Source organism: Salvelinus alpinus, chromosome 23, assembly GCF_045679555.1.
Source record: "Salvelinus alpinus chromosome 23, SLU_Salpinus.1, whole genome shotgun sequence".
NCBI lineage: Eukaryota > Metazoa > Chordata > Actinopteri > Salmoniformes > Salmonidae > Salvelinus > Salvelinus alpinus.
Window position 1 is genome coordinate 13,216,393 of NC_092108.1, and position 24,116 is coordinate 13,240,508.

Consider the following 24,116-nt stretch of genomic DNA (forward strand, 5'->3'; position numbering starts at 1 on the left):
TGGTGTCCTGGGGCGTGGGCTGTGGTATGCTCCAGTACCCAGGGGTCTACCTGGACTGCACACTGTAATCAACACCAACAAGTGTGTGAAGCAGAACATGCAGAGAACTAGAATCTTCAGTTGAAGACCTCCGAGGATCATGGGATAATCAAAAGAGGTTTGTACAGGAATAGATGTTTATTTTCTCAATATTATCACTTTGCTTTGGGCCCTAATTTGTCTAGTAAATCACTGCTGCTGTTCACGGAATAACACATGCACGTACACACACACAGTGCTGTAATATACTCAATCAAAAGTTTATTCATTCATACCAATGTGAAGTAGCTATTCATGCAATGATGGAGACAAATAGAAAAAGACATGCCATTCATTTCACAGATGTTTTGATTCATTTTACATTTTAATTTGAGTAATTTACCAGTTACTCTTATCCAGAGCAACTTACAGTTAGTGCATTCATCTTAAGATAGCTGGGTGAGACAACCACATATCACCGTCACAGTAAGTACATTTTTCCTCAATGAAGTAGTTATCAGCAAAGTCGTTGCTAGTAGGAAAAGACAGAAACCGACTATCTTCTCTTCACTGTTCCAACAACAACAGTACAACAGATGATCGTCAACCCATTCAGGATCTTCCCCATTCTTTGTTCCTTAGCTCCACTCTTCTGATTTTACCACTAACTGTCTTTGGTAGCTGTTCCACAAACTCTATCTGTGAAGATGAGAAAAGTCAAAATACCTTATATTGATCAAGCTTTTTTTCAACAAAATAATTAACACTTACCTTGCGTGGATACTTGTACGGTGCAGTAACTTTCTTCACATGCGTCTGTAATTCTTTCTTAAGTTGATCTTGATCTTGAGATTTGTACTCTGCTGTTAGAACAACAAATGCCTTCACAACCTGGAAAGATGGATGACATATTAAACTGCATTGTTTTATGTAACTTTTATTTAACCTTTATTTAACTAGGCAAGTCAGTGAAGAACAAATTCTTATTTACAACGACGGCCAAACCCGGACGACGCTGGCCCAATTGTGCGCCGCCCTATGGGACTCCCAATCACAGCCAGTTGTGATACAGCCTGGAATCGAACCAGGGTCTGTAGTGATGCCTCTAGCACTGAGATACAGTGCCTTAGATCGCTGCGCCACTCGGGAGCCCAATTATAGTGCAGTCGCTACGAATGATTTTGGGATTGAAGCCAATATAGGTTCATTTATAGAGATCTAACCAACAAGATAGTCCATAGTCTAACAACTTCTGAGCTCTGACATCATCTGACTGCTTTGATTCTGGATGAGGATGACCTATTACTTTAATGGATTTGATTGATCCATCCATACTGTACCTCTCCTCTGATAGGGTCAGGGCTGCTGACCACGGCTGACTCAGCCACAGCCTGGTGTTCAATCAAAGCGTTCTCCACCTCAAATGGACCAATACGGTACCTAAACAACCAACCCAGACTTTAGTCCTAATCAGACAGGATTAGTTTTACTACGAATACGGTACCTATACAACCAACCCAGACTTTAGTCCTATTCAGACAGGATTAGGTTTACTGGGGGAGGTCGTGTAATGTAATTATGTGCACGAGCACAAAACACCACATTTGTAAATTTTAGTCCCCTCCGAATCTGGCATGTCAGTAATTTTTACATGGCAGGAGAGTAACAATCCCAGCCAGAATAACCTACTGTTTTTTGGCGAACTCCAAGGTCCTCGGATAACGCTAGTCCTGTGCGAATCGACTTCCCTGTGTTTTGAGAGAAATGTCTGAGTTTGACAGAGGTTGCTCGCTCGCGGTTTGAGTAAGAAAACGATAACTGATTCGATAAATAAGTGCTCCGCATAGGTTTTATATAAATGGCCTACATGTATCAACTTTCACAGTGAATGCTTTGGTTTATATATTTTGTGATTATGAATTGAATATTGTCAAATGCATCTGTAAAAAAATATTGGGCCTATTTGATGCAAAAGTTGCTGTTAATAGATCGCAAAGCAGCATAGAACTGACCTAAACATTTGGAAATTATAAGTTAACTTTCTCATTCATAGTCTTAAAACACATCTCAGGTGCAAGTGCCCTGTTCAGCTCACATCTGAAGTCTGGGGGGCATTTAGGACGTACTGCAGAAATATTCTAATGATTATGATGACACTTCCTCAATTCAAATATTATGGCGACACTACACCAAAGCTGGTTTAGAAACGTGGGAACCAAGCTGGAGTTATCAGTGTGCCTGTATCACCTGGACATGTTGAAATATCTCCACACCTAGAATAAAAACCTACAGGCTTCCGTCATAACTGTCAAATTATTGAAAAAAAGTCATCATTATAGGGGCCAGTTTGGAAAAAAACAATCCTGTCCGAATCGTCCTTTGGAATAACGGACATTCTGGAGTAATAATTACATAACCAACGTTCTCTAGTAATACTAGTCCCGGGCAAATAGGGTGATTGGAAAACTGAACAAAAATGTTTAGTTGACTGACTCAGATTGAGCTTATTCACGGACTGAGAAGAACTTTAAATTGACCTTTGTGCCCCATAGATATAGGTACAGATGTAGGTTGAGTTCCTGCCCGACTACATTGCTGAGACATGGCAGATCTTACAACGCCTGGATAGGTATTTAACATGTCAGCTAACGCTGCGTTCGTAATGAACAGGAAAGTGGGAATTTACACATAAAACTGGGAGAAATGTTGAACAGCCCTCCAACTGGTAATTACTAGTGGGAAACTATCATGCTGAGCTCCCGCATAGTGACCTCTGACCTCATCTCCTAAGGAAACGACCTCGATAACAGCATTTTCGGCAGTTAAATGCAACAACAAAACATTATTTATAAAAACAATGTATTAATATAGTTTTTGAACACTATAATTTGTTTACAAGTATGATAACTGTATTTTCAGTTTAGTGTTTACTCAGCTATTTGGCCATTAGCCAATCGGGGTTTCTCAACAAGTTCAAAGCACGTGGACGCATCCAACTGGTATTTACAACTTCACAACTGGTAAATTCCCACCTCCCACTTGGTTACGAACACAGCATAAGGACATAGCAATCTAATTCCCAACTGCAGTCGATGATGTGGCACGCAACCATTGGTTGATGCAATGCAAGGCCTGGGCAGGAAGTCGACCGTAGTGTTACCCAGCTGACAGGATGACGTCATCAGCTCGACCCACGAACCACAAGTAGTCGTCCTCATCCATGACACCCCTGTCTCCAGTCAGGTAGAAGTCCCCAACATAGCACTCTGCTGTTCGACCAGGGTCACCCTGCATAGACGTGTATACAAATAGTACAATATTAAGATGCAAGGAAACAAACCAAGTCTCAATGTATTTCAGAAGGTTCAAATCAATATCAAATTCAAGGACTAGTCAGTCAGTCAATCAATCAATTAATCAATCAATCCAGGCTGTATCACAACCAGCTGTGATTGGGAGTCCCATAGGGCGGCGCACAATTGGCCCAGCGTCTTCCGGTGTAGGCCGTCATTGTAAATAAGAATTTGTTCTTAACTGACTTGCTTAGTTAAATAAAGGCTAAATAAAATAACAATCAATGATGTGGATACTTCATCAATTGCTATTGGAAGAAAACAGACAGGGAGACCAAGTGGCTAGTTGACTTGCAGTGAAGTGGGCGTACATACTGTGTATTCAGTAAACAGGGAGAAGGGCTTGTGTGGTTTCACTCTGATACCAAGGTTCCCCTCCGCTCCTCTGGGCAAGACATTACCGGCTTCATCTACGACCTGAGATAGGAACACAAATGCTGCCAATGTCCGCAGTTTGTATCAAAACTTTATTGATTACACATTGGTTAATGCTGATGGTTTAGCACACATTACACGAATGAATGACTTGGATAATCTTCCACACTGTTGTCTGTCGACTGCATATACCTGCACATCATACTCTGGTGAAGCCTTCCCAAAAGCCCCGGCTTTGATCTTCATGCCCTTAAAAGTACCAGCTATCAGTACCTGGAAGTGAAATGACAGAGAAGCTAAGAAACCATTCTCTGGGCAACCTTTTATCACCTCTAACTTAACTCACAGTTTCAGTTTGTCCATATCCTTCGTAGATGTCCAGTCCAGTGGCATTCCTCCACTTCCCCATCACCTCTGGGTTGATGGGTTCACCAGCACACAAACAATGCTGCAAGTTGCTGAAATTATAACTGACAAAAAAGAGATGTCTCAGATGTGAATAACGATTTGGTTGTAAACTAAAAAGGAGCCCTTATTTAATCAGTGTGTAAGCAAATACCTGGACATGTCCTCTTGTACTAGCATTCGATAAGCAGTCGGAGCCGTGCAGAATGTGGATATGGGGTAGCTGGACAGAGTCTTCAAAGAAAAACACATGAAATATCAGTATCTGTAATGACATGAAATAACAACATTTCCCCACTACATTCAGTATTAACCTAGCCACGACACACCTGCAGTGGAAGACACAGAGAGAGGTTCTATGGAGTGAGAATGGACATGCAGCGCCCTCTAGTGGTCAAATGCAGTGGAAGACACAGAGGGGTTCTATGGAGTGAGAATGGACATGCAGGGCCCTCTAGTGGTCAAATGTAGTGGAAGACACAGAGGGGTTCTATGGAGTGAGAATGGACATGCAGGGCCCTCTAGTGGTCAAATGCAGTGGAAGACACAGAGGGGTTCTATGGAGTGAGAATGGACATGCAGGGCCCTCTAGTGGTCAAATGCAGTGGAAGACACAGAGGGGTTCTATGGAGTGAGAATGGACATGCAGGGCCCTCTAGTGGTCAAATGCAGTGGAAGACACAGAGGGGTTCTATGGAGTGAGAATGGACATGCAGGGCCCTCTAGTGGTCAAATGCAGTGCCTGCAGATCTGAAGCGATCCACTTCCCTCAGATGTGCTGACATCAAAGATGTAAGGGAATAGGTGTTGTTTTCAGACCATATGGTGTATGAACACACCACCCACACACACCACACACAAGCGCACCTCTAGTACAGTGTGACTGTCGAAGCGGGGCATATGGTGGATGAAGACACAGGCTCCCTGGATCCAGGGGGCATAGACACTACTCCAGGCAGACTTGGCCCAGCCTGTATCAGATGTGTTCCACAAGACATCTCTCTCCGTCAGGTCCAACCAGTACCTCCACACAGACAGGAGAGAGGGAGGGAGGGAGGGAGAGAGGGAGGGAGAGAGGGAGGGAGGGAGAGAGGGAGGGAGGGAGGGAGGGAGGGAGGGAGGGAGGGAGAGAGGGAAGGAGAGGGAGGGAAGGAGAGAGGGAAGGAGAGAGGGAGAGAGGGAGGGAAGGAGAGAGGGAGGGAAGGAGAGAGGGAAGGAGAGAGGGAGAGAGGGAGGGAGAGAGGGAAGGAGAGAGGGAGGGAGTAGGACGGAGATAAACCCCAATTAGGTTTCAGTTCAATGGGTATTATGTCATGGTTCATGTATTATGTCATGGTTCATGTATTATGTCATGGTTCATGTATTATGTCATGGTTCATGTATTATGTCATGGTTCATGTATTATGTCATGGTTCATGTATTATGTCATGGTTCATGTATGATGTCATGGTTCATGTATGATGTCATGGTTCATGTATGATGTCATGGTTCATTATGATGTCATGGTTCATGTTCTGTGTGGACCCCAGGAAGAGTAGCTGCTGCTTTCACAACAGCAATTAGAGTCAGTGCAATCTAAGTTCAACCCATGGTATGGTTGTGGCGTGGTTATGTTATGGTTGTGGCGTGGTTATGTTATGGTTGTGATTATGCTATGGTTGTGATTATGTTATGGTTGTGGTGTGGTTATGGTTGTGATTATGTTTTGGTTGTGGCGTGGTTATGGTTATGGTTGTGATTATGTTATAGTTGTGATTTTGTTATGGTTGTGGTGTGGTTGTGATTATGATATGGTTGTGGGGTGGTTATGGTTGTGATTTTGTTATGGTTGTGGTGTGGTTGTGATTATGATATGGTTATGGTTGTGATTTTGTTATGGTGTGGTTGTGATTATGATATGGTTGTGGCATGGTTATGGTTGTGATTTTGTTATGGTTGTGGTGTGGTTGTGATTATGATATGGTTATGGTTGTGATTTTGTTATGGTGTGGTTGTGATTATGATATGGTTGTGGCATGGTTATGGTTGTGATTTTGTTATGGTTGTGGTGTGGTTGTGATTATGATATGGTTATGGTTGTGATTTTGTTATGGTGTGGTTGTGATTATGATATGGTTGTGGCATGGTTATGGTTGTGATTTTGTTATGGTTGTGGTGTGGTTGTGATTATGATATGGTTATGGTTGTGATTTTGTTATGGTGTGGTTGTGATTATGATATGGTTGTGGCATGGTTATGGTTGTGATTATGTTATGGTTGTGGCGGGGTTGTAATTATGTTATGGTTGTGGCATGTTATGGTTGTGATTATGTTATGGTTGTGTTTGTGGTTAAGGTTATGTTGAATTAATCTCTCGTGGACAGACTACGTAAACATCTGTGTTAACTGAGATTAATGTTGGAGGACCTACCTTCCGTTGACAGTGAGGCCTATCCCATAGCTGCTGTGGCTGTGTTGGGTCATCTTAGGTGACCCTGTGGTCCCACTGGTGAAGAAGATGGTCATAGGGTCATCACTGCGAGTCTTCACACACTCATGGTCGCTGGACGCATTCCTATGGAGAGAGTTTGGTCAGTACAGACACGCTGAAAGTAACAAGCAAGATGTAGATAGACCAAACCAATAGATCAGACACAGTGAACTGGAGCCATTATGATCCCATCCAGACCAAATCAATAGATCAGACACAGTGAACTGGAGACATTATGATCCCATCCAGACCAAACCAATAGATCAGACACAGTGAACTGGAGACATTATGATCCCATCCAGACCAAACCAATAGATCAGACACAGTGAACTGGAGCCATTATGATCCCATCCAGACCAAACCAATAGATCAGACACAGTGAACTGGAGCCATTATGATCCCATCCAGACCAAATCAATAGATCAGACACAGTGAACTGGAGACATTATGATCCCATCCAGACCAAACCAATAGATCAGACACAGTGAACTGGAGACATTATGATCCCATCCAGACCAAACCAATAGATCAGACACAGTGAACTGGAGCCATTAAGATCCCATCCAGACCAAACCAATAGATCAGACACAGTGAACTGGAGACATTATGATCCCATCCAGACCAAATCAATAGATCAGACACAGTGAACTGGAGACATTATGATCCCATCCAGACCAAACCAATAGATCAGACACAGTGAACTGGAGTCATTATGATCCCATCCAGACCAAACCAATAGATCAGACACAGTGAACTGGAGCCATTATGATCCCATCCAGACCAAACCAATAGATCAGACACAGTGAACTGGAGTCATTATGATCCCATCCAGACCAAATCAATAGATCAGACACAGTGAACTGGAGCCATTATGATCCCATCCAGACCAAACCAATAGATCAGACACAGTGAACTGGAGTCATTATGATCCCATCCAGACCAAACCAATAGATCAGACACAGTGAACTGGAGCCATTATGATCCCATCCAGACCAAATCAATAGATCAGACACAGTGAACTGGAGTCATTATGATCCCATCCAGACCAAACCAATAGATCAGACACAGTGAATTGGAGCCATTATGATCCCATCCAAATCAAATCGGTCACATACACATATTTAGCAGATGTTATTGCGGGTGTAGCAAAAAACGTAGTAAAATAATGGAATTAAGAAATATATAAATATATGATCCTTTCTATGATAAGTGTCTATGGAATTTTTGCTGACCTAAGTTACTTTACCTCACCAGATCTCCAAAGTTCTTCCAGCCCTCTCTCTTGGTGGGGGACACCAGTATTTTGTGCTGCAGGCTGGAGCACTGAGAGGCCACGGCATCGAACAGGGGGGCCAGGGACTCGTCTGTGATGACACAGCGGGCCCCGGAGGTCTGCAGCCGGTGGAGGATGTCCCTGGCTGTCAGCTGAGAGGTGCCTGGCAGCAGCACTGTTCCTGTGGGGGACATGGGACTTTACCAGGGACAGGAGATTTTCCTGAAGGGAAACCTTGGGGCCCTAGTCATAGCTAATGACAAGGCACTGGAATAAAATAAGGTTGTACATTTTTCCTGTTCAGGTCAGGAGGTCAGATAGTACACCCGTCCTTAGGCATCGCATTTATACTGAAAATGTAAAAAAATTTAGCAGCTTGTCTCCAAAACTATTTCAATTGCATTGCCTCAAACATATTTACTGAACTAAACATATGCTATCTGATAGCATTATGTCTGGACTAGTGGTATTCAAAGTCAGGGTCGCCGGGGGAATTTCAGTGGGGTCGCCAAATAAAAAATAGTTTTATTTTTGGTGGGAACCAAAAATGAAGAGTACAGATTATTTTATGGGAACAATATACAAACGTTATTGAAAAAGATAATTTGACAAATAAAATTGTACTAAGGAAATAAATGTATGTATTGGTTCTCTTAGAGCAGGTATTCCAAAGGCAATGCCGTCGTCGGGGGTACGCCAAATAAAAATGTGATTCACATTTTTTTTTTTTTTTAAATGTATTTTTTTAAATAAAAATTATTTTCTTCACATTTTCAAACAGTACTTTTATATTTTCCAATGCGGCTATACTTTTGGGTGAAGTTTTTTTCTCGCCTGAGTAGCCTCATTTCACTGCCAAAAATCAAATGAAACCATCTATTGTTCAGCTAAATAACAACACAATGTCAAATACAGGTAGCCTAGTCAAATAATTAACATCCAATCACATTAACCGTTACTCTCTCGCGGGAAACCTTCACTCTTGCGCAGACATTTAGAAACAAAACATGACAATTTGAAAAATAAGCCATGGGAATAGACGACTTTTGAGTAGTAAAACATGTATAAAAGCAACAGATACTATTAATAAGAAGGGGCTAGAAGTGTCTTATATGGTGAGCTACGGAGTGGCTAGGACAGGCTGTTTCAAAACGCATCAGTGACACGGCAGGAGATTTTTTTGAAACAATTACTGCTTCGCATACAAGCCAGTGAATTATATGCGTTACAGCTGGATGAGTCAACAGACGTGGCGGGCCTGGCACAGTTCCTGGTATATGTCCGTTACGTTTATGGGGGATCAATTAAGGAAGACATCCTATTCTGGAAACCAGGACAACATGAGATTATATTTTTAAAGTACTGGACAGCTTTGTGACATCAAATGGACTTTGGTGGTCAAGATGTGTTGGTATCTGTACTGATGGCACAAAATCCATGACAGGAAGACATAGTGGAGTGGTAACGCGCGTGCAAGCATTTTCTCCCGACGCCACGTACACTGCAGCATCCACCGAGAGGCTCTTCCTGCCAAGGGAATGCCTGACAGCTTGAAAGACATTTTGGACACTACAGTGAAAATGGTTAACTTTGTTAAAGCAAGGCCCCTGAACTCTCGTGTATTTTCTGCATTATGCAATGATATGGGCAGCGACCACGTGACACTTTTACAACATACAGAAGTGCGCTGGTTATCAAGGGGCAAAGTATTGACACGTTTAAAAAAAATTGAGACGACCTTAAAGTTTTCTTACTGACCATAATTTTCACTTGTCTGACCGCTTGCATGATGACGAGTTTCTCACATGACTGGCCTATCTGGGTGATGTTTTTTCTCACCTGAATGATCTGAATCTAGGATTACAGGGACTCTCTGCAACTATATTCAATGTGCGGGATTAAATTGAGGCTATGATTAAGAAGTTGGAGCTCTTTTCTGTCTGCATTAACAAGGACAACACACAGGTCTTTCCATCATTGTATGATTTTTTTTATGTGCAAATGAACTCAAGCTTCCGGACAATGTCAAACATGATATAGTGAAGCGTCTGAGTGAGCTGAGTGCACAATTATGCGCAGGTACTTTCCCGAAACGGATGACACAAACAACTGGATTTGTTATCCCTTTCATGCCCTACCTCAGTCCACTTACCGATATCTGAACAAGAGAGACTCATCAAAATTGCAACAAGCGGTTTTGCAAATTTTTTATTTAATCAGAAGCCACTGCCAGATTTCTGGATAGGGCTGCGCTCAGAGTTTCTTGCCTTGGCAAATCGCGCTGTTAAGACACTGATGCCCTTTGCAACCACATACCTATGTGAGAGTGGATTCTCGGCCCTCACTAGCATGAAAAGTAAATACAGGCACAGACTGTGTGTGGAAAATGATTTAAGACTGAGACTCTCTCCAATACAACCCAACATTACAGAGTTATGTGCATCCTTTCAAGCACACCGTTTTCATTAACCTGTGGTGAGTTATTCACAATTTTTGATGAACAAATAAGGTTTTATATGTAAGATGGCTAAATAAAGAGCAAAATTGTTGATTATCATATAATTTTTTGTGCCCTGGTCCTATAAGAGCTCTTTGTCACTTCCCACGAGCAGTGTTGTGACAAAAACTCACACTCATTCTTATGTTTAATAAATGTATCGTATAGTGTGTGTGTGGCAGGCTTACAATGATGGCAAGAAACAACATTTGAGAGTGCGCTGACCCTGATGCTAGAGGGGGTACGCAGCTGGAGGTTGACTGTTGGAAGGGATACAGGACTATAAAACATTTGGGAACCACTGCTTTAGAGAGAAGAACAATTAATTAATTGAAGTTTGTTTGTTTGTTTATGTGAAAATCAACATTTCTCGATTTTAAGGTTGCGCCGATAGATTTGGGGTGGGGTGGCCAGATTTTCTAGTGACAAAAATTGGGTCCCCAGAAATTCTGTCAAAACAAATGTGGTCCCCGCTGAAATGTTTTTCAATATCACTGGTCTAGACAATGCAATTCTGATTGAATCTATTATGAAGTCTTGATTAGATCTTTTCTAGCTCACCGGTTCTGAGACAGGCCACATTGACGAGCCACCACTCTGGAACCCTAGGTAGTACCAGAAACACCCTGTCCTGCTGGTTGAGACCACAGGCACCTGACAGAACATTGGCCAGTCTTCTGGAATGGAAGCCCAGCTCCTCAAAACTCCACCTCACCTCCTGCTTTCTGTCATTCACCCACCAGAAGGCCGGGTTAGATGCTTTCTCTCCTTTCTGAAATAAACAATGGTGATTTCACATTTCACAGTTCATCTGAAACCATAAAGTTTAATGTAGAACATATCCCTCTGCCAATATGAATGATATGTCAACTATCCTGCTACCTAAAGGCGGTCATCATGATGTTGTCATAACACTGTCATAACACTGACATAACACGTCATTACGAGTTATAACAACTATGTCACAGTCAGAGGGTTCAAGTCAAGTGTTACCATTTTTTCATTCCCCCGTGACAATATATGCAATGGACAGTGCTTGACTTGGGGAGGGGCTCACCGGAGCTGAGTACCGGCACCTCAAATGTTCTACTGCTTGAGCTCCTGTTCCTCTTATAGAATAGTAGCTCAATGTATTGTGGAGCTCCTGCACCTAAATATAAACAGTACTGGCACCCAAAACGAGTACCGAAACCTATTCCATCCAAGTCAAGCAATGGAAATGGAAGTTGAAGTTTAGATAAACAGGGTATACTTTACCTTTTCTTTCTCTGCCCACACATCAAGCACATCTTCTGCAAAGTTGAAGTACTCTGGTATCTGGGGCCTGTATTGTTGTTTGATACTCTCATAGCCAGTAAAGTTTTGAGGACGAGATACCCTATGTCCACGGATCTGACATTTAAAGTTACTTGGGAATATACTGAGCGCCTTCAGTTGAATGGACACTTTCCCAATGGCCCTCATCTGCAAATGAAGAAAAAAACACTACTTAAGTATTGACTTAATAAAAGACTTGTAGATGCAGCAGGAAAAATACAGTTCAGAGCAAGAACAATCTCCTTCTCTCATTTTATGCATTATGCAAATGACTTTGAAGACATTCTTACGAGTTATATTAAAGCCATTCAGTAGAGACAAATTGTGAAACTAGTATTTTTATGCCAACAGTTGACAAGCAGAGAAGAACACAGTGCAGAACTTATAAAGTTGATACATTAAGGTATCATAAAGTATCATGCTTAGAAAGTATCATGCCTAAGTTTAAACCCCTCTCAAAACCTACCTCTCAAATCTCCAAGATGACCTCAAACCGTCGTGTTGTTTGCGGTTTATGTTGCTCTGTCTGCGGGCTGAAAATAAGGAATGGCGCCCAATGAATTTCTCCAGAAAGGGTCGAGTGAAAAGGAAGGAATACAACGGCTCAACTCCAACACTGGGAGAGATCAGTCCATTCCATGACCTGAATGGATGAACTATTAAAATCTGCATGACCAGGAAGTAGGCGTGCACATGTAAAAGTTAAAACGTGTTTACTTATTTACAGAACAATTGAAAGGAAACCACTAATATGTTTCAGACCAAAATGAGAGTAATGACACCACAAACACATTGCTTATTAATAGTCTTTATGGTTATTATAGCGCCTACTAAATACGTGTTTTTCTGTCCAAAATATTAGTCAACCGTGCAGATTAGATGGCCCTCAATGGAGTTCGTTTTGCATTGCCCGGTGTCATTGGTCCTTACATTAAATCATCACTCACAAACTGGCCCAATCTGTCACAATGTAGCCTAACAATTTCTTCGTCGTTTTACACAAATGAAAACTGCACAGTTAATGTCATGTAATTGCAAACGGAGCGGAAATGAATGAAAGTGAAAACATTGTTACAACTGTAGTAGGCTATGTCGCAGACTTTTACCAGGTGTATTTGCACATACAGTTGATCTTGCTACACTGTAAGTGTCGGTTCCTCAAATGTGATTAGATTGGATATCATTTCCCCAGGATGCTTTGCGCGGAGTGTATGACTGACGGTTTCCTGCGAGCAACACGTGGAATATGGATAATGCTCCAATGAACAGCTAGCCTATATTTTCTTTTCATGAAAACTGCATGAAGTGAGGACATAACTGACTGACGTAAGCGAACAAGAGTTTACAATGTCACATGGGCATTTAGCGTAACATGTAGCTAGATAGATAGATGGCTATGGCTACATAGCGATTATCATAGACAGTACTGTATGTAAACACGTTGTGGTATTGTCGTTGGTTTAGACTAGCACAGCCACAACCTGTGGCAGTCATCATAACATAACACTGTCAACAGTCTAGTTAATTACATTGATCTATAATCAACTCAGCAATGCCACTCACAACATAAGGGTGACTGACAAAATAATTGATGTTCCATTTTATACAGAAAAGCCTCAATTCTGTTTTAATTTCTATACATTGTGTATAGCTATCATTCCATTCCTTGTACAGTGAGGGACAGCGTGGGGATGGAGTATCTACCCGACCGTAACTCCAGGTATAAAGACGTGGACTACTGGGATGAGCGGTACAAGACAGAGAAGTCTTTTGAATGGTTCGGAGACTTCTCCAAGTTCCAGCATCTACTTCAGCGTCATGTCATGAAGGACGACGCCATCCTTGTGCTTGGTATGTGTTCTGACTTGCCTACTTGTCTTTATTTCTGAAGAAATATTGGACCTTGTGAAAATTACATTTGTGAAGACCTTACTGCATCAATGGAATGTTTGTCTCATCATTTAGTAATTTCGTTGGGAAGAGGGGAACAGGGCTCTATAACGCGACAGACCACAAGATGGCGCTGCAAGACAACGTTTGAACATGTCCACGTTCAGTATCGTCATAATATTATAATCCCATCCCTTGCAAATTCTTCAGCCCTGATTACATCATTCTACAGAAGTGGTTGGAAGTCATTCGTAGAGATGCATGAGAGGGTTTTGTACCTATTCAGTGCTTGATATACATTAGTTTGAGCTACAAACATTTGCTGTTCAGCACACATCTGGATACTTTCACATGTGCATTCAGATTGCAAAATGATAGCCATGGTAACCTACGCTGCCCGTTATTTGATTGTAAGTCTTAAACAGCATGGCTAGAGTATATATTACTGTTGTTAGCTGTCCTTCAAACCCTACCCAAGCAGTTGTTTTGCCACTACATTGCAGATATTGTATCCGTCCCAGTAGTTAAAGCGGTTCCTTGTGGAATATTATAGAATAGTTAGTTGATGTTGACAAAGGTGTTAAACATGGTTGCATTATTTTTGATGGAATATCCCTCAAAAAACGGTTTGATAGAACCCTGAAAAAATATTATTATCCCAGTGCAGAGGAGCCAACCTTGCTGATATATTTTTGTCCCTGGTTGAAGTGTTGTACTGTAGTTGCAGTGACCATGCGGAGGCCTAGGGGGGCGCTGTTAGTGGTCTGTTGTCAGTCACTGTAGGGTCCTTGTTTATGTATGCGCAGCAGAGCAGCACTCTTGGTTGGGAGTGTGTGTGTGTGTGTGTGTGTGTGTGTGTGTGTGTGTGTGTGTTTGTGTGTGTGTGTGTGTGTGTGTGTGTGTGTGTGTGTGTGTGTGTGTCTGTGTGTGTGTGTGTGTGTGTGTGGAGGGTTCAATGCTGAAAAATTGTGTCAGCGAACGACAGGGTCTTCCTGGACTATGATGGGGGTAAGACCAGTGTTGTCAGGAGCTAGGCACTAGGCTCGCACTCCTCCACGGAAATCTCCTGTCATTCTCTCCTGTCATTTTTCTCGTCTTTCACTTGACCCTGGGATCAAACAGGCTCATGTGATTTCATATTAAATAGCCTGTCTGTTTATTCAGTGGTATGAATGCAGCACATTTAATTTTGCAGCAGGTGAAGACTATATTGCAGATGGAAGTATAGCGAGTGAAATGGTCGGCAGTTTACAATTTAAAATAAAAATGAAATATGCATAAATATTGATTCATGTTGGTCAGCTAATATCATATTAATTATTTATCTTTGTATATTTTTTGTGGACCAACATTTGCTTTTGTGCACACAAACACACTGTAGTAAAATCCCCAAATGAAACAGGGTGCCAACCTGCGTCCAAAAGTAACAACTTTGGTAGAAGGGGTGAATGTATCTCGTATTGTCTCATCAATGTATGGCGAAACCTCTGTCACCTCCACCAACCTGCGTCATAGTATGCTGCTGCTGCTGCAAGACAGACCCTTTCTGCATGTTGATTTGAGGATCAAAAAAAGCATTCCATCGCCTAGGGCTGGATGCATTCCACACTGAAGAGTTTTCTTGCACACACACACACGCAATCACCGTATCACACGTTTCTGTCACTGGCACTTGTACTTTCTCTTCACACATAGACGCTCACATACACACACATCTACAGCTCAGCTATATATAGGTTATATATCCACACACACACACACACACCCCTGCTTCACCCGTCGTTTCAACAGTGGTGTTTCTGGTTGGTGTTTAGGTTAGGCCATTGGCTCATATAAACTGTCACAGAGAATCTCCCTCAATGTGGTGTGTAACACAGTGGTCTAACTCTAAAGCATGGAGAGAAGTGGAGGAAAGGGGGGGGCTGATTGTGTGTCAGGATGGAGGGGGCAGAAAAGAGAAGTGGAGTGAGGAAGGGATGAAGGGGAGGGATGGAAAAGAGGAAGGGAGGGGGGAAGGAAGGGGGTAGGGAAGGGAGGAGGGAGGGAGGGAGGGAAAGCAAGATATAGGGATTGAGGAAGGTAGAAAGAGATGGGAGAGCAAGGGAGATATAGAGAGAAATTAAAAGAGAGGGAGGGAGAGTGAGTGAAAGAGAGATGGAGGGAGAGTACATTCTGCATGCTGATCACATTTTGATCCCTCCTCTGTCTTTCTTTCTCTGAGGCAATCGCTCCGTCTTACTGTTGCCTCTCTCTGTGTCAAACGGCCTCATCTGCCCTTCTAGGGATGTGCACGGTTCATGTGCACGGTTCATTGCTAAATTGAATATCCAAACGGACATTAGTATTCGATTAAGTGAGTTTTCTTTTTTTTAATATGAAATTGTAGGCCTATTTTAATGATGGAAAAAGCTTTTTATAAATGAAATGTAAATGTTCTTTGTGAAATTGTTGTCTACAAGGACAGACAATGACATTTGGAGACAAAAAGGTTTTTATGACGGTTCATGGAGCTACTGCTGCACATGTATCGCTCCATTCTGCCCCGACATCTGGATGCCATTTCCCCTTAAATAGCAAGTACAGGTGTGAGCCTGACAGAGTTTCCACAACATGATGAAACAGATCAATGCAAAGCAATCACCAGAAAACCTTTTTGTATCATAATCAGTGTCAGAATCTCTTTAATCAAAACTACCAGGAAAAAAGCAGTCTGTCCTCTGTCTTCCTGTGCCATGAGCATTGGTGTCAATTTGATTGTTTAAGAGTCTCCCCATTTTTAATTTTTGTAATTTTATTCTATCCGGATATCTGAAAAAATATCACAATATTATTAGAATAGTAAAATCATCCTAATACCCATCCCTAGCTCTTTCTTCCTTGCTCTCTGGGACACGCCTGGAGCCCAAACGGATGACGGATGTTGCACAGCTGAGAGTGGAGGGTGGAGACGAATGGATTCAGTTCAGTCAGTCATCCTGAAAAGCCCTTCCCAGCTAGTATATGTTGGCTAGTTGGCAGCAGCATGGCGCTAGTTAAAACTGGTCAAATAAATTGATGTTTCTGTTGATGGGCGAGGGAGAAATTACTTGTAGTATTGCTCACCATCGGAATTTGTTCACAATCTCCAATTTATTCCATTCCACGTGATTTTATGTAGAGTAGAATAGCAGCCTACACAAAAAATATCTTGTAATATTTGGTAGTAACCACCTGGATGTCACTGTGATACAGTCTACACCAGTGGGCACCAGTCTGAGTAAAGATTAAAGATCACTTTTGCAGTCAAAAAGCAAGCTGAGATCTACCGCTCAGACAAAAAAATATGATTCAAAAAATTAACCTAATAAAAATGAATTTTTGCAGTCGGCCTAATACATTATCACAGCATATTGGCTATATGCCTGACCTGCCAATATTATTTTTCTCAAACCATATTATATTTAAAAACTCGAGCTTTGATAACAAAACAGATCAGTTGGTGTAGCACTTGCGAGGCACTGCTGAGCATAAACTGAAATGATTTGCTAATAATGAGCTTTTTTAATTTACTGGACTGATGGTACCTTTCACTGATGGTCATGGTGCTTTCAAGACCACTGGGAACTCGGGTAGGTGGAGTTGATCTTTTCAGACGAATGGAATGATTCAAAATGGGAACACTTTTCATACCCGGTGCACAGAGCTTCTGAATCAAGTGCACCTGCCGTCAACAGCGCATCACAAATAAAAATAATACAAGTGGAGTCCAGCCGTTTCTACAGAAATGTTTGGTGATGGAATGCCTTGAACATGGACTGGTTGGTGACCACTGGTTTACACTGCTCAATGGGTACAGTTTGTGCTGCAAGCCAACAACATGGGGCAGTGTCCTTTGTTCTCACTTGCTGCAGCAAGGAGAGTAGCTAGACAGTGTAGCCTATATCAGGTTACTAAGGAGAGTAGCTAGATAGTGTGGCCTATATCAGGACAGTAAGGAGAGTAGCTAGACAGTGTGGCCTATATCAGGTTACTAAGGAGAGTAGCTAGATAGTGTGGCCTATATCAGGACAGTAAGGAGAGTAGCTAGACAGTGTGGCCTATATCAGGACAGTAAGGAGAGTAGCTAGACAGTGTGGCCTATATCAGGACAGTAAGGAGAGTAGCTAGACAGTGTGGCCTATATCAGGACAGTAAGGAGAGTAGCTAGACAGTGCAGCCTATATCAGGACAGTAAGGAGAGTAGCTAGATAGTGTAGCCTATATCAGGCCAGTAAGGAGAGGTAGCTAGATAGTGTAGCCTATATCAGGCCAGTAAGGAGAGTAGCTAGACAGTGTAGCCTATATCAGGACAGTAAGGAGAGTAGCTAGATAGTGTAGCCTATATCAGGACAGTAAGGAGAGTAGCTAGATAGTGTAGCCTATATCAGGCCAGTAAGGAGAGGTAGCTAGATAGTGTAGCCTATATCAGGCCAGTAAGGAGAGTAGCTAGATAGTGTAGCCTATATCAGGCCAGTAAGGAGAGTAGCTAGACAGTGTAGCCTATATCAGGACAGTAAGGAGAGTAGCTAGATAGTGTAGCCTATATCAGGACAGTAAGGAGAGTAGCTAGATAGTGTAGCCTATATCAGGACAGTAAGGAGAGTAGCTAGACAGTGTAACCTATATCAGGCCAGTAAGGAGAGTAGCTAGACAGTGTAGCCTATATCAGGCCAGTAAGGAGAGGTAGCTAGATAGTGTAGCCTATATCAGGCCAGTAAGGAGAGTAGCTAGATAGTGTAGCCTATATCAGGCCAGTAAGGAGAGTAGCTAGACAGTGTAACCTATATCAGGCCAGTAAGGAGAGTAGCTAGACAGTGTAACCTATATCAGGACAGTAAGGAGAGGTAGCTAGATAGTGTAGCCTATATCAGGACAGTAAGGAGAGTAGCTAGATAGTGTAGCCTATATCAGGACAGTAAGGAGAGTAGCTAGATAGTGTAGCCTATATCAGGCCAGTAAGGAGAGTAGCTAGACAGTGCAGCCTATATCAGGACAGTAAGGAGAGTAGCTAGACAGTGTGGCCTATATCAGGTCAGTAAGGAGAGTAGCTAGACAGTGTAGCCTATATCAGGTCTGTAATGATAGTAGCTAGACAGTGCAGCCTATATCAGGACAGTAAGGAGAGTAGCTAGACAGTGCAGCCTATATCAGGACAGTAAGGAGAGTAGCTAGACAGTGTAGCCTATATCAGGACAGTAAGGAGAGTAGCTAGACAGTGCAGCCTATATCAGGTCTAATGATAGTAGCTAGACAGTGTAGCCTATATCAGGTCAGTAAGGAGAGTAATGATAGTAGCTAGACAGTGCAGCCTATATCAGGCCAGTAAGGAGAGTAATGATAGTAGCTAGACAGTGCAGCCTATATCAGGCCAGTAAGGAGAGTAATGATAGTAGCTAGACAGTGCAGCCTATATCAGGCCAGTAAGGAGAGTAATGATAGTAGCTAGACAGTGTGGCCTATATCAGGTCAGTAAGGAGAGTAGCTAGACAGTGTAGCCTATATCAGGTCTGTAATGATAGTAGCTAGACAGTGCAGCCTATATCAGGACAGTAAGGAGTGTAGCTAGACAGTGTGGCCTATATCAGGTCAGTAAGGAGAGTAGCTAGACAGTGTAGCCTATATCAGGTCTGTAATGATAGTAGCTAGACAGTGCAGCCTATATCAGGCCAGTAAGGAGAGTAGCTAGACAGTGTAGCCTATATCAGGCCAGTAAGGAGAGTAATGAGAGCCGATTTGGACATATTTGTATAAGAACATACAGAGCTCCGTGTACGTGTGTGTAAATATATGAAATATGATGAAATATCAGGTACCTTGATGATTTATATTTACCTGATTGAGATATATTCCTTTGTTACTTATTAGATCTGTTTCACCTGTCCTTGTCTCCACCCCCTCCTGGTGTCGCCCATCTTCCCCACTTATCCTCTGGGTATTTATACCTGTGTTTTCTGTCTGTCTGTGCCAGTTCGTCTTGTTTGTTCAAGTCAACCAGCGTATTGTCTTAGCTCCCGTTTTTCCCCAGTCTCTCTCTTTCTCGCCCTCCTGGTTTTTGACCCTTGACTGTCCTGACCCTGTACCCGCCCACCTGAACACTCTGCCTGTCCCTGACCCTGAGCCTGCCTGCCGTCCTGTACCTTGACCTCTACTCTGGATTTTCGACCCCTGCCTGCCTTGACCTGTCGTTTGCCTGCCTCTGTTGTTACAATTAACATTGTTACTTCACACAGTCTGCACTTGGGTCTTACCTTGATGCCTGATACTTCTAGCCTTACAGACATACAAACAACAGGCCATATTATGTATTTTTACGTCAAGTAATCTCTGCTTTAAGTTGATTGGAGAATCATTTTTTGTTAGATATAAGAGGAATAAACCTTTTTGTTGCACCATATCCCTGGATCTCATCGAATGTTTTTGCCGTTTGGAAACGTTGAATGTGGACTGTATGCGACCGAAACAACCCCGCTTCAGGCTTGGGCAGTAGCTATAGTCAATGGGAAAGGAAGCCTCTACAATTAGTATAAAGATGATCATAACAATAATAATAATAATAATAATACCAATAAGGAGATCAAGAAAACGGAGGGATATTATTATTATGAATAGTATTATTATTAATTGTATTATTATTAATAGTATCAATATCATTATTATTGTTCATTATTATTGTCATTATTAATATTATCATTATTAGTATTATTATTAATATGATTCTTATTCATTATTATTATATGATTAATGAGTATTCCTACTATTCATATTAATATTATTATTATTATTAATAGTATTATTATTAATATGATTCTTATGCGTTATTAATATTATTCATTACTATTCATAGTATTTTTTTGTGTTATTAATATTACTATTATTATTATTATTATTCATTATTATTAATATTATTCATTATTATTAATAATATTATTCATATTAAGAAGCAGCATCTGTATTATGTCTGTAGATATACACTACCGTTCAGAAGTTTGGGGTCACTTAGAAATGTCCTTGCTTTTTTAAAGAAAAGCACATGTTTTACATCACATTTATCAGAAATACAGTGTAGACATTGTTAATGTTGTAAATGACTATTGTAGCTGGAAACGGCAGATTTTTTATGGAATATCTACATAGGCGTACAGAGGCCCATTATCAGCAACCATCACTCCTGTGTTCCAATGGCACGTTGTGTTAGCAATCCAAGTTTATTATTTTAAAAGGCTAATTGATCATTAGAAAACCCTTTTGGAATTATGTTAGCACAGCTGAAAACTGTTCTTCTGATTTTAAGAAGCAATAAAACTGGCTTTCTTTAGACTAGTTGAGTATCTGGAGCATCAGCATTTGTGGGTTCGATTACAGGCTCAAAATGGCCAGAAACAAAGAACTTTCTTTTGAAACTTGTCAGTCTATTCTTGTTCTGAGAAACGAAGGCTATTCCATGCAAGAAATTGCCAAGACACTGAAGATCTCGTACAACGCTGTGTGCTACTCCCTTCACAGAACAGCTCAAACTGTCTCTAACCAGAATAGAAAGAGGAGTGGGAGGCCCCGGTGCACAACAGCTAGAGGACAAGTACATTAGAGTGTCTAGTTTGAGAAACAAACACCTCACAAGTCCTCAGCTGGCAGCTTCATTAAATAGTACCCACAAAACACCAGTCTCAACGTCAACTGTGAAGAGGCAACTCCGGGATGCTGGCCTTCTAGGCAGAGTTGCAAAGAAAAAGCCATATCTCAGACTGGCCAATAAAAGAAAATATTAAGCTGGGCAAAAGAACTCAGACACTGGACAGAGGAGCTCTGTTCTTACGTAATAATATAACCATATACAATTTCAGTAGCATGTCTCAGACTGATGGACTATGCCATTCCCACAGCCTCCACAATGGATCAGACACACATGGATCAGTCCACAATGGATCAGTCCAATCAGACAGGCCTCCACAAAGGATCAGACAAACATGGATCAGTCCACAATGGATCAGTCCAATCAGACAGGCCTCCACAATGGATCAGACAAACATGGATCAGTCCACAATGGATCAGTCCAATCAGACAGGCCTCCACAATGGATCAGACAAACATGGATCAGTCCACAATGGATCAGTCCAATCAGACAGGCCTCCACAATGGATCAGACAAACATGGATCAGTCCACAATGGATCAGTCCAATCAGACAGGCCTCCACAATGGATCAGACAAACATGGATCAGTCCACAATGGATCAGTCCAATCAGACAGGCCTCCACAATGGATCAGACAAACATGGATCAGTCCACAATGGATCAGTCCACTCAGACAGGCCTCCACAATGGATCAGACAAACATGGATCAGTCCACAATGGATCAGTCCAATCAGACAGGCCTCCATAATGTATCAGTCCAATCAGACAGGCCTCCACAATGGATCAGTCCACTCAGACAGGCCTCCACAATGGATCAGTCCAATCAGATAGGCCTCCATAATGTATCAGTCCACTCAGACAGGCCTCCATAATGGATCAGTCCACTCAGACAGACCTCCATAATGGCTCAGTCCACTCAGACAGGAGCCAATAGGGGTCTTGTACACCATGACATATATATTTATTTTTGCTACTGCTCGACTAAAGAAATCTTGGTCGACCAAACAATCGACCAGTCAACTAAAGCTTTGCCCCCATCCTCCTCCTCATCCTCCTCCTCTTCCTCCTCCATCTCTTCATTCACCCACTCCTCTACCTCTTCATTCATCCACTCCTCCTCTACCTCTTCATTCACCCACTCCTCCTCTACCTCTTCATTCGCCCACTCCTCCCCTACCTCTTCATTCACCCACTCCTCCCCTACCTCTTCATTCACCCACTCCTCCCCTACCTCTTCGTTCACCCACTCCTCCCCTACCTCTTCATTCACCCACTCCTCCCCTACCTCTTCATTCACCCACTCCTCCTCTACCTCTTCATTCACCCACTCCTCCCCTACCTCTTCATTCACCCACTCCTCCCCTACCTCTTCATTCACCCACTCCTCCTCTACCTCTTCATTCACCCACTCCTCCCCTACCTCTTCATTCACCCACTCCCCCCTACCTCTTCATTCACCCACTCCTCCCCTACCTCTTCATTCACCCACTCCTCCCCTACCTCTTCATTCACCCACTCCTCCCCTACCTCTTCATTCACCCACTCCTCCTCTACCTCTTCATTCACCCACTCCTCCCCTACCTCTTCATTCACCCACTCCTCCCCTACCTCTTCATTCACCCACTCCCCCCCTACCTCTTCATTCACCCACTCCTCCCCTACCTCTTCATTCACCCACTCCCCCCTACCTCTTCATTCACCCACTCCTCCCCTACCTCTTCATTCACCCACTCCTCCCCTACCTCTTCATTCACCCACTCCTCCTCTACCTCTTCATTCACCCACTCCTCCCCTACCTCTTCATTCACCCACTCCTCCCCTACCTCTTCATTCACCCACTCCCCCCCTACCTCTTCATTCACCCACTCCTCCCCTACCTCTTCATTCACCCACTCCTCCTCTACCTCTTCATTCACCCACTCCTCCTCTACCTCTTCATTCACCCACTCCTCCCCTACCTCTTCATTCACCCACTCCTCCTCTACCTCTTCATTCACCCACTCCTCCCCTACCTCTTCATTCACCCACTCCTCCCCTACCTCTTCATTCACCCACTCCTCCCCTACCTCTTCATTCACCCACTCCTCCCCTACCTCTTCGTTCACCCACTCCTCCCCTACCTCTTCGTTCACCCACTCCTCCTCTACCTCTTCGTTCACCCACTCCTCCCCTACCACTTCATTCACCCACTCCTCCCCTACCTCTTCATTCACCCACTCCTCCTCTACCTCTTCATTCACCCACTCCTCCTCTACCTCTTCATTCACCCACTCCTCCTCTACCTCTTCATTCACCCACTCCTCCTCTACCTCTTCATTCACCCACTCCTCCCCTACCTCTTCATTCACCCACTCCTCCTCTACCTCTTCATTCACCCATTCCTCCTCCTCTACCTCTTCATTCACCCATTCCTCCTCCTCTACCTCTTCATTCACCCACTCCTCCTCTACCTCTTCATTCACCCACTCCTCCTCTACCTCTTCATTCGCCCACTCCTCCCCTACCTCTTCATTCGCCCACTCCTCCTCTACCTCTTCATTCACCCACTCCTCCCCTACCTCTTCATTCACCCACTCCTCCTCTACCTCTTCATTCACCCATTCCTCCTCCTCTACCTCTTCATTCACCCATTCCTCCTCCTCTACCTCTTCATTCACCCACTCCTCCTCTACCTCTTCATTCACCCACTCCTCCTCTACCTCTTCATTCACCCACTCCTCCCCTACCTCTTCATTCACCCATTCCTCCCCTACCTCTTCATTCACCCACTCCTCCTCTACCTCTTCATTCACCCACTCCTCCTCTACCTCTTCATTCGCCCACTCCTCCCCTACCTCTTCATTCGCCCACTCCTCCCCTACCACTTCATTC

General features: G+C 42.9%; 2 protein-coding genes across 7 annotated transcripts in view; one reads left to right on the forward strand and one right to left on the reverse strand.

The window, feature by feature from the left end:
- Positions 1-384: 384 nt before the first annotated feature.
- acsm3 (acyl-CoA synthetase medium chain family member 3) lies at positions 385-12,908 on the reverse strand. 5 transcript variants are annotated; one of them, XM_071361042.1, is made up of 15 exons: positions 12,815-12,908; positions 12,175-12,351; positions 11,649-11,855; positions 10,953-11,163; positions 7,868-8,075; positions 6,562-6,705; positions 5,019-5,175; positions 4,306-4,385; positions 4,093-4,216; positions 3,939-4,019; positions 3,687-3,788; positions 3,179-3,306; positions 1,359-1,458; positions 790-909; positions 385-717 (listed from the first exon to the last, which is right to left on the reverse strand). In XM_071361042.1, exons 3-15 carry the CDS (start codon positions 11,853-11,855, stop codon positions 631-633), a joined length of 1,749 nt encoding a protein of 582 aa, XP_071217143.1. In that variant the 5' UTR covers positions 12,175-12,351; positions 12,815-12,908; the 3' UTR covers positions 385-630. The 5 variants fall into 5 exon arrangements, with proteins under 5 accessions (XP_071217143.1, XP_071217141.1, XP_071217144.1 ...); XM_071361040.1 differs by having other exon boundaries at positions 12,175-12,374; positions 12,815-12,899; XM_071361043.1 differs by lacking the exon at positions 3,939-4,019 and having other exon boundaries at positions 12,175-12,374; positions 12,815-12,906.
- Positions 12,899-24,116, forward strand: part of LOC139550266 (EEF1A lysine methyltransferase 4-like) — a 241,394-nt gene continuing 230,176 nt past the window's right edge. The window contains exons 1-2 of one of the 2 annotated variants that reach the window (XM_071361047.1): positions 12,899-13,034; positions 13,360-13,559. In XM_071361047.1, coding sequence (XP_071217148.1) covers positions 13,400-13,559 — 160 coding nt within the window. In that variant the 5' untranslated portion in view covers positions 12,899-13,034; positions 13,360-13,399. The remainder of the gene's footprint in view (positions 13,035-13,359; positions 13,560-24,116) is intronic. The other variant, XM_071361048.1, reaches the window with a different exon arrangement.